This window comes from Globicephala melas, chromosome 2 (assembly GCF_963455315.2).
Source record: "Globicephala melas chromosome 2, mGloMel1.2, whole genome shotgun sequence".
Taxonomy (NCBI): Eukaryota; Metazoa; Chordata; class Mammalia; order Artiodactyla; family Delphinidae; genus Globicephala; species Globicephala melas.
The window spans coordinates 176,674,262-176,684,490 of NC_083315.2; the positions used below are offsets into that span (position 1 = coordinate 176,674,262).

General features: G+C 67.2%; 1 protein-coding gene across 2 annotated transcripts; it reads left to right on the forward strand.

The window, feature by feature from the left end:
- Positions 1-3,934: 3,934 nt before the first annotated feature.
- ZBTB42 (zinc finger and BTB domain containing 42) lies at positions 3,935-7,982 on the forward strand. 2 transcript variants are annotated; one of them, XM_030883201.3, is made up of 2 exons: positions 3,935-3,976; positions 4,504-7,982. In XM_030883201.3, the coding sequence occupies exon 2, from the start codon at positions 4,521-4,523 to the stop codon at positions 5,790-5,792; it is 1,272 nt and encodes a 423-aa protein (XP_030739061.1). In that variant the 5' UTR covers positions 3,935-3,976; positions 4,504-4,520; the 3' UTR covers positions 5,793-7,982. The 2 variants fall into 2 exon arrangements, with proteins under 2 accessions (XP_030739061.1, XP_069901168.1); XM_070045067.1 differs by lacking the exon at positions 3,935-3,976 and adding an exon at positions 4,350-4,368.
- The last annotated feature ends 2,247 nt before the right edge of the window (positions 7,983-10,229 follow it).

Consider the following 10,229-nt stretch of genomic DNA (forward strand, 5'->3'; position numbering starts at 1 on the left):
CCTTTCTGGGGTTGGTATGTATTTGGGGGGAGGAGGACATTTTTGTTCCTCGTCCAGGGTCAGAGTTCAGCCTGGGGGGTATAGACACTTCATCTGGGTCAGAGGTAGGAGCAGCTGAGCACCCAGGACAGCGTCCGCAGCCGGCACTGGGGCTCCGCCGTCCCTTCCTCTTGGGGCTGACCGAGAGAAGGCCGCTCCTGAGGGAAGGACTGCCTCCCCTGCTCGGGGGGACACTCGCTCCTCCGGGGGAGGACACCCAGTTCTGGGCCTCTCCCCTTGGCACCCCGCCCTCCCACCCCAGCCAGCTGCGTGGGCTCTGAATGTGCACCCCCAGGCCCCGCCTCCAGGGGCCAGAGGAGAGGCCCGACTGGCGCGTGCTGCTGGGGCACCTGGCCGTCGCTCACCCCCTTCTGGGGCCATCCCACCCACCCACCGTTCTCCCAGGAGGGGTTTCCGCACCCACCACCCATCCTGCGCTGGCAACGCTGAGGAGAAGGCAGAGGAGGCCCGGTGGCCTCGAGGGCCACTGGGGGCCCCGGGAGGGCGCCCTCTCGTGGATAACGTGGCGACTCCCCAGGCTGTCCTCGGGCCTGCTGGCCATTTGAAGACAGCATCTTGGCCAGAGGTGTCATCACGGTGGTGCAAAACCTCCAGGCTTCCTCACCGCTGGCCCATCTCCAGGAGGCCTCCCTGCCTGGTGCGCCCACCAAGGGCCTGTGACCTGCGGTGAGCCCCACACCCCATTCCGTGCAGCGCCTACATGAACCTGCCCTGTGGCTGGGGCATCTCTTCGGGCAGGGCCAGCGCCCTCCTCTGGCCTCCGGAGGTAAAGCAGAGTCCCTCTCTAGAACACCTCCTGCCTGCCCCCCCAGACAGAATGTCAAGGAGAGGACCCAGACCCACCGGCCACCCTGGCTGAGGCTCAGGCCGCGGAGGAGCCCCTTAGACAGATGTTTGCAACAAAAACTGCTGCACCGGCCCCTGGGGAGGAAGGCCACCTGCCCCCTCCTAGAGCACAGGGTCCTCCGGCCCTGTCACCTTCCGCAGCTGCCGGCCATCGGGCAGGACTCAGGGGCCGGAGCCCCGGGCTGCCTAGTCTCAGCAGCAGCTGCAGGGCGGGGCCTCCAGGCAGCTCCCGGGCCAGATGGCCGCCTGGCTGGCTGCGTTCAGGGAAGCTGTGCCCGCACCACTGCGACAGCCTCCTGTCATCCTGGTACCCGAGACCGTACCAGGCCAAAGAGGGGATCTGGGAGCCGGGGGCTGCTCGCTGCCGAGTGCCATCTCGGGGCTGCCTGGGACGGCCCCTCCTGGGCCTTAAGGAAGACTTAACTCCAGGAAGACTTAAGACCCTCCGACCAGAAAAAGGCAGGGGCCTCTCTCCCCCATCCCCTCCTCCCAGTGAGGTTTCTCCTCCTTTAGCCATCCCTACCCAGCACAACCCCAGCTTCTTGCTGGCAGCGTCCCCTGCTGCTGCTGCTGCGATCCCTGTCCATGCCCCACAACCTCTGTCAGGGCCCCAAGGAGCCCTCTGTCCCACCAGCCAAGCAGGGCAGGCCAGGACACCCTGCCCGCCCCAGGGCCTCACTCCTCGCCTGGCTGGGGAGGTGGGCACGACGGAGCAGCCGGGATTAGGTTGGCAGCACCCGTGGACATCCCGCACAGATGCCTCTGCCCCGCTTTCACTCAAGAGACACAACGGCACCCGCACTTTGTGCCACGCCAACTTCTTAGCAGCAAGGATACAGCGGGGAGTGGGGGGTGCCAAGGTCACATTGACATGGGGAGCACTCTGGAGAAGGCTAAGGCCACAGAGGAGATTGTGGGTTTGGGGGGACCTGAGCGGGGGTGATCAGGAAGGACCACTCCCAGGGGGTGATGCTGGTGCAGAGACAGGACTGGGGAGGAGCCGGGAAGGGCTCTCTGGGGAGAAAAGTGTGGAACCTGAGGACTGGCCGTGAAAGGGCCTGGAGTCTTGCTGTGTGCCAGGCCCCGCAGTTAATCTACCCATTCTGCAGGTGAGAATATTAAGGTTTGAAGAGGTTAAGGGTCATGCCCAAGGCTGGGAGGGGGCAGGGGCAGGGCTCTGATGCAGGCAAGACCCCAGGAGGCAGTCCCCTCCAGGTTCACTCTGAGCTGACTTGAAATCAGCTCCCCCCGCTGGGGTGGGGGGGCGTGGGTGTGGGGGAGGAGGTTGGCCCTCCTCAGGAAGGGACCCCCAGAGCGCCTGGGCCGTGGGAGCCAGGGCAGTCTCTGTGGCTCTGAGCACAGTGTGAGTCCAGGGTTCCAAGCTGAGACTGCCGAACCTAGGAAATAAAAATGCAAGCTGTCCGGTCAAGTTTGAATTTCAGGTAGATAAGGAACAGTATTTTAGTATAAGAACGTGGCTTTCCTTCCCTCAGACTTTTGGTCCTAACTGCGGTGGGCCCTGGGGCCTCTGGCCACGCCTCAGGCCCCCAGCCCACCAGGGTTTGAATAGGATCCCTGGGGGCTCCCACCCCACCTCACAGCCGGGAACCCCCTCCTCCCAGGGGTCCCAGCCTTGCAGGAGCGTGGCTGGAGGGCTCCCCACACCTCTTGCCGCTTCCTCTGCCCTGGCATACCTGGCCAGTGGGGTCCCGGCCTTTGTAATCCAGCCCCTCCCCCAACACCACGCCCACTTCTGGTCAAGGCCCCCTTTCTACTCCTCCCCGGCTGCTGGGCTGTGCAGGTGAGAATTGAGGACACTGCCAGCTCTGAATCCTGGTTCAACAACTCACTGCCTGCTGCGTGGCCCTGGGCACCTTAGCGAACCTCCACGTAAACAGGTGTCATAATCAGAGTACCTGACTAGCAGGATTGCTGTGAAGAGCTGAGCAATGGTCCGCAGTGCCTCAGTCCTGCTCTGCGCAGGGTGGCTGGGAAAAGACCCCCACCAACAGCACACCCCGTCCCAGGGGCCCCAACCTCTCCAAAGTCACTTCTATTTTTCTCGGGCTCTTTCCTTCACGCAGCAGATCTGGGTGTCCCCTCACACCTTCACGGTGCCCTTGCGCCTGAATCGCCAAGCCCCGGGGGGCGCCAACCCAGCCCCTCCAAGGCGTCTCCTCTCCCTGAACGCTTTCCCGCTGGCTCTGGGGTCGGGGTGCACATTCCTCTGTCTCCATCACCGCGATGGTCCCCTCACCCCCATCACTTCTTCTGGGACGTGCCCAGCCCCCAATGCTTTCCCAGTACACCACTCAGCGCCTGGCTCCCAGCAGACGCTTTGCTGGGTGGGCTGACAAGATGAGAGTTCTCTGTTCAAGACTCCAAGGTCGAGAACCCGGCTGTTTGGAAGAGGGTCCCAGCTAAATTAACCTGAATTCAAAACGAGGCTTTCAACGAAAAGGGGGTGTCAGCTTTTCCATATTTACGACCCCCCACTCCTCCCTGCTCCATCCCAGGGCAGGCGCCCCGCGAGGTGGCAGGAGGCCGTGTCCCGTCTGTGCCTTCGGGTGATTTGCTTCAGCGCTGGCCGGGAGAGGAGCCGGTCCTCGGAAGGGGTCCCTTAACAGACGGGCGCAGTTGGGACCCCATGCGGGGGGGGGTACCCTGAGGACGAGACGGCAAGTATCGCGAGAGAGCCCCCTCCCGCCCCCCCGCGCCGCGCCCCGCGTCCCCTCCCACCCCAGCGCCCCAGATGGCGGCGCGCGGGGCCCGGCCGGGCGGGGCGGACAGGGAAGGGGTGGCGTGGGTGACCTCAGCGGTTCCGCCGCTCCGGGAAGTCGCCTCGGCCCGCCCCCTCCAGCCCCCGCCCCGAGTTTCGCTCTCTCCGGGGCGGGGCGAGCGGCGGGTGCTTCCCGGCCAGCCAAGTTGGAGCGCGCCCCGCCCGGCGCCCTCCCCGTCCCCGCGCCCTCCCCGCCGGGGCGCGCTGCCCGCAGCTCCGCGCGCGCCGGGGCGGCACCGGGGAGGGCGTGCGGCGCGGGCAGCGGCCGGAGAGAAGCTCGGGGCGGCGGAGGTGAGCGCGGGGGGCGGGCGCCCGGCTCTGCCCGCCCCGCCCGCCGGCCCGCTCCCCGCGGCCGCGCTGCCATAAATGGGGCCCACGGCGGCGGCGGCTGCATCTGGCGGGCCGGGCAGCAGCTGGAGGCGGCGCGGGGGCGCGGGCCGGGGGTGGCGGGGGCGCGGCGACTCTGGCGTCGGGGGACGCGGCAGGCGGCCGCCGGGGAGTGAAGTTCAGAGGCGCCCTGGCGGGGAGGGGCACTCCTGGCGGGGACGCGCGCAGGTTCGCGCGACTCCGGCCCCCTCCGCCCGCGTCCCGGGACCCGCCCCCGCGGCGGAGCGGCTCCTGTTTACTTTCGATCGAGTTTTTCCTGCTCCGGGCAGGTGCCCAGGGCGGCTCCAGGCGGGCAGGTGCGCGCGGAGCCCCGCGCCCCTCTCCCCGCGCTGCCCGCACCCGGGAAGGGCTGGGGGCTGGTCGGGCGACTGGGGGTGAGCGGCGGCCGCGGCGTCTCCAGGCGCGCTCACGGGAGTCCCGTTTGTGCCCAGGTGATGACCGCGGCGGCATGGAGTTCCCGGAGCACGGCGGGCGGCTGCTGGGCCGCCTGAGGCAGCAGCGTGAGCTGGGCTTCCTGTGCGACTGCACCGTGCTGGTGGGCGACGCGCGCTTCCCGGCCCACCGCGCCGTGCTGGCCGCGTGCAGCGTCTACTTCCATCTCTTCTACAGGGACCGGCCCGCGGGCAGCCGCGACACGGTGCGGCTCAACGGCGACATCGTCACGGCGCCCGCCTTCGGCCGTCTGCTGGACTTCATGTACGAGGGCCGCCTGGACCTGCGCAGCCTGCCCGTCGAGGACGTCCTGGCTGCGGCCAGCTACCTGCACATGTACGACATCGTCAAGGTCTGCAAGAACAGGCTCCGGGAGAAGGAGCGCGCACTGCCCCTGGAGACGCCTGCCCCTGGGGCAGAGCTGCCTGGCCAGCCCCCAGGCCCCTTGTCTGCCTGGTCCCCTGCACTCTGTCCAGCCGCCCGGAAGGCCAGGCTCCCTCCCGCTGGGGTCAAGGCCACGCGCCCTCCACTGGCACTGGGGCCTCCCCCCTGGCAGGCTCCTGGAGAGTCAGACCGGGCCCTGGACCTGTCGCTGAAGCCTGGCCCGAGGCGGGAGCCAATCCACCCACCCTGCGTCCTCCAGACACCCCCTTGCAGCCAGATGCAGCCAGGGGCTCAGCCGATCGTGAAGGACGAGTCAGACTCACTGTCCGAGCAAGGGGACAGCAGAAGCCCTCGGTGCCCCCACAGCCCCCTGCAGCCGCCCTGTGTTCCTGCAGCCCCGCGCCTGGCCGGAGGCTTGGAGCCGCTGCCGGTCAGCGAAGTGGGCAGTGGGGAACTGGAGCTGGAGGCAGAGCGGGGGGCGATCGAGGATGTGCTGCGGCCGGCCGGGCGCCTCTGCCTCTGCCCGCTGTGTGGCAAGCTGTTCCCCAGCGCCCACGTGCTGCAGCTGCACCTCAGCGCCCACTTCCGCGAGCGGGACGGCGGCCGCGCCCGGCTCTCGCCCGACGGCGCAGCGCCCACCTGCCCGCTCTGCAGGAAGACCTTCTCCTGCACTTACACGCTGAAGAGGCACGAGCGCACGCACTCGGGCGAGAAGCCCTACACGTGTGTGCAGTGCGGCAAGAGCTTCCAGTACTCGCATAACCTGAGCCGCCACGCCGTGGTGCACACGCGCGAGAAACCCCACGCCTGCCGCTGGTGCGAGCGCCGCTTCACGCAGTCGGGGGACCTCTACCGCCACGTCCGCAAGTTCCACTGTGGCCTGGTCAAGTCCCTGCTGGTGTGACCTTCGCTGCAGGCGTGAGGATGGAGTGTGAGGGGCCGGAGCTCAGCAGGTGAAGCCCCTGAGGCTGGGCCCGCCAGGGGTAAAGAACCCTGCTTCCCTGGGAGCGCGGCCTCAGACTTGGGCCGACTGGGAGCCCCACGGACAGCCCTTCTCCAGCCTTGTGCCTCCGCCAACTCACTTCTGCTCCCGGCCGTGCCCTGACCAGACACCGTCCTCCTCTCTGTCCCCTCAGCCAGTCCCGAGGAGTGTCCCCAGCTCGAGCAGGCCCGTTAGCCCTCCACCCGGGCCTTTCCTGACCAGCTCCCCAGCAGGCTCAGGGGTACCCTGTGAGCCTGGCACCACGCTCGGTGACGGATGCACACTCACAGCTGCTGCCAGTGGGAGGCCCCGACAGGGAGCTCTGATGGAACCGGCTACTCCTGTTGGGTGGCAGTGGAAGCCCCTGTGAGGGAGGCCCCGGGCACAGTGAGAGCCAGCCGGGCGCAGCTGGCGTGACGGGGGTGCAGGCCCCAGCAGGGTCCCCAGGGCAGCAGAAGCTGCGCGTTACCGGCACTGGGGTGGCAGGTCGGCCCTCCAGAGCTTTCGGCCCTGACCGCAGCGTGTCACAGGGCAGAGAAAGTGGGGACTTGGAAACGATTCTCTCTAGATGCAGAAGGAGCCCCGGAGGTTGCCAGATGTCTGCCCGTGGGTGATGGGCCATGCCGCTCCCCTGCCTGAGCACAGGATCCAGGGCGCCTCTGAGTCTCCCCAGGGCGGGACTGAGGGGGCTGGGAACGCAGCTGCCCGCCTTGAGTACCGCAGGTCAGCGGTAGGCCTGACCTCGAAGGTCACTTCGCCTGCTCAGGGTCTCCCTGGAGCTGCTGGTCATTTCCAGAGCACTGAGCAGGGGGGCCGAAGGCTGCTGTCTTTACCAGGAGCCGTGTTTGCAGCGATTCCCTTCCCTACGGCGGGGCCTGGGCGAGAGCAGCCGTCTCGCGAGGAGGGGCGGCGGGGGGCCTCTGGGCTGAAGCTCCTAAAACGCAAAAGGCCACCACATTCGTGCTCGGGGCGGAGCACCCCGCTGTGCCTGCCTGCTCACCCAGCAGGGCTCGCTGCTGGAACCCGAGGGGGTGGGCAGGGGTGGGGCTGCCCCAGCTTCTGGGGGTCCCGCAGGTGGCAGAGCCACCTGGGCTCCTGGTTTCCCCAGACTGCATGGGCTCTTTCTGCTGTGACTGGAAGTGGCGCTGAGGTCAGAGTTCAAGTTTAAGTGATCTTCTCGGCCCCTGACAACACTTGATGTCGTATTTATTCGTTTGCCTGGTCTGGAGTGAGAAGACCATTGGCCTTTGCAGCAGGTGGACAGGCGGGGACCGTCTCCCTGCAAGCCCTCGGCTCTCCCGGTGTGTGGGCAACTGGCCTGCGGACCAGAGAGAGAGCTGGGGGAAGGGGACCTCCGCTTCTGACTGTCCTGCCCCCCCCACCTCTGGAAGGGCTGGTGGGACCTCACACTTGGCGTGATGTGCTTCATGATCGGATTTCCGTGTGTGTGTGTGTGTGTGTGTGTGTGTGTGTGTGTGTGTGTGTGTGTGTGTGTGTGTGTGTGTGTGTGTGTGTGTGTGTGTGTGTGTGTGAGTCTGCCTGTGTGGGCACCTGTGTCCAGCAAAGGCGGGGCCTGAGCCGGACCAGCAGCCGCGCACCCACCCCAGCAGGCAGCGGGGAGGTGAGCGTCGGGCCTGGTTTTCCCCAAGGAGTTTCCACCGGGGAAGAAATTTATTTTCCTGGGGCAGGAAGCCTGCCCTGAGTTATCAACACTGGATTCATTGTCTTTTGCGAACAGTTACTGTGAAGTTAACGTACAGAGAAGTGGTCAGTTTTACATTTAATAGCTGCCGTGGTTCAGATAAAATAGATGTACACACACACACAAGTATATTTAAGACGCTAATCGTGTAGCACAGACGTGTGTAAATGCACTTCGGGTGGAGCCTGCCGTGTGGGGTCCTCCTGGGCGGCCCAGCCTCCTGCCCCTCGGTCACTGCTGTCCTGCCCCTGGGGGGTGGCTCTGGGTGCCCAGAGGACAGTTGTTGATGCTTAGCGTTCCGCGGGAGGTTTTGTGTGCACATGCCCGCCTGCTGTGAAGGTCTGGAAATCAGTGCTGTCTTCCCATGTTTTCATCATCGTCTCAGTGACAGTGGTAATAAAGCCCACCCCAGGTGGAGATGGCCGTGATTATTCCTGGGGACAGGAGTGCATGTGGGAATTGGGGGCACTGCCGGTCTTGCGGGGGACCCAGGTGGGGGTGGTGGGCAGTCTGGGCGCCCCGTCCCAGATGCTACCTGCTGTGTCTCATGGGTGGAGTGGACTGGGGCAGGGCGTGGACAGGTGACAGACACTCTCTCCCCAGATTTGTACCCCGTTAACCCTGAATTGGGGGAGGGGAGTCCCGGGGAGCAGGTTGCGGCTTGGGACCTGGTGAGAGGCCTCGTGGCTTCTCGCTTGGGGTGACTTCTGAGCACCCGCAGGCCCTGGGACTCAGATCTGAGGCTCCCAGTCCTGTGGTTCTGGGTCTTCCTGTCCCCCTGCATTCAGAGGCAGCCCCGGCTCCCCTGCCCTCTCCCCTCCCTCCCCTCCCCAAGCCAGCCCTGTGCCCTCTCCCCCCCCAAGCCCACCCTGTGCTCTCTCCCCTCCCCCTCCCCAAGCCCACCCTGTGCCCTCTCCCACCCCCTCCCCCCCAAGCCCACCCTGTGCCCTCCCCCCTCCCCTCCCCAAGCCCACCCTGTGCCCTCTCCCCCCTCCCCCTCCCCAAGCCCACCCTGTGCCCTCTCCCACCCCCTCCCCTCCCCAAGCCCACCCTGTGCCCTCTCCCCCCTCCCCTCCCCAAGCCCACCCTGTGCCCTCCCCCCTCCCCTCCCCAAGCCCACCCTGTGCCCTCCCCCCCTCCCCTCCCCAAGCCCACCCTGTGCCCTCTCCCACCCCCTCCCCCCCAAGCCCACCCTGTGCCCTCTCCCCCCCCCTCCGCCCTCCCCCCCCCTCCCTCCACACCTCATTTGTGCCTCTCCCTCCCTCTGGGCGGGATGGGTCCTCACGAGAGGTGGGCAGGCCTGGGAGGGGGCTGTGTGCCTGCTGCCCCCCATCCCCACCCCGTGGAGCCCAGCTTGATGTCGAGAGGGCCGGGGGGTCAGGCTGGCTGGGTGGCTGGGCGGGCCTGGCCCCTTGGTGGTTCCAGGATCCCCGAGCCAGCCCAGCTGGTGCCCGGGCTGATGGGCAGGTGTGTACGGGTGTTCCAGGGCCCCCCACCCCCCACCCCGCGGCTTCACGGAGGGGCGTGAAGTTGGTGCTTCCCTGAGCCTCCTGGGAGCCGTGCCTCCCTCACCAGGCCCGGGACAGATGGCAGATGGCCTTACGTGTGTCCCAGGCCTAGTCCTGGCCAAACACCCTCCAGGAAGAGCTGAGACAGACCCCAAGGGCAGGGCGGGGGGACCTTGCTTGCCTAGAGGTCCCCAGAGGTTGCCCCGAGCTGAGCTGGTGCCAGAAGTGCTGCTGGTTCTTGGGCCAAGCTTCGAGGCCTCCCCAGTCCTGACCCCAAGTGCAAGGCCTTGCTTCTGGGAGGCTGTACCTGGCACCTTCCCTCCCTGGCCCAGCCTGGCTCCTAGGAGTCTCCCTCCTGGACCTAAGCCACTGTCCTGCAGGGAGGCCCTGTCATGTTCCCAGTTGGGCCCATGACTCAGCCCAGGCCTTCTCAGAGCCCCGCGCCAGCCACGTTCGCACTCTGCGCACTGACACGCCCACCCCCGAAGCTGTTGCCCCGCTCCTGGGGTGGGGGGAGGGCATCCAGCCTGGCCCCTGGGAGGCTCGTGGAGGGGCCCGCTGGCCCGCAGTCCCGAAGCCAGGCCCTCTTTGCACAAACTTCGGGAACACCGGCGGTGCTGGACGCGGCCCCCGGTACGGAGGAGCCCATGGAGAGTGCAGAGGGTCGGACTCCGGGGCAAGAGGGGCTCCCCAAGGCCCCCTGGCAGGGTGAGCGCTCAGGACGCTCCAGGTGGACGCGGAGATGGGTGCTCCAGGCCGAGGGCCACCGCTGCAGGGGCGTTGGAGCGAGGGGTCGTGTGCGAGCGGGCGCAGGGCTGTGATGGCCGGGGCGCTCCGGGGAAGCCACCGGCTTTGAGGCAGGGAGAGGCCAGGGCAGCTCGGGCCAGCCTCAGGCCTCCCTCCCCAGTTTCCTCCATCCCGCGCAGGGGGCTCAGCCAGCTGCCCGCTCCCCCGCACCTGGTCTCGCCCCTCCCTGGGTTCATCCCCGCTGCTGAGGGAGGTTCATCCTCAGACAGCCGAGGACAGACGCACAGGCTTCGGACACGGCTCCAGCCCTGCTTCCCAGCTTCCGCTGGGCCCCTGGCACTCCTCTTCCCACCTCAGCCGCGTGGTTCATTTCTCAACGCCCGACCCTGCACGGCCATTGTC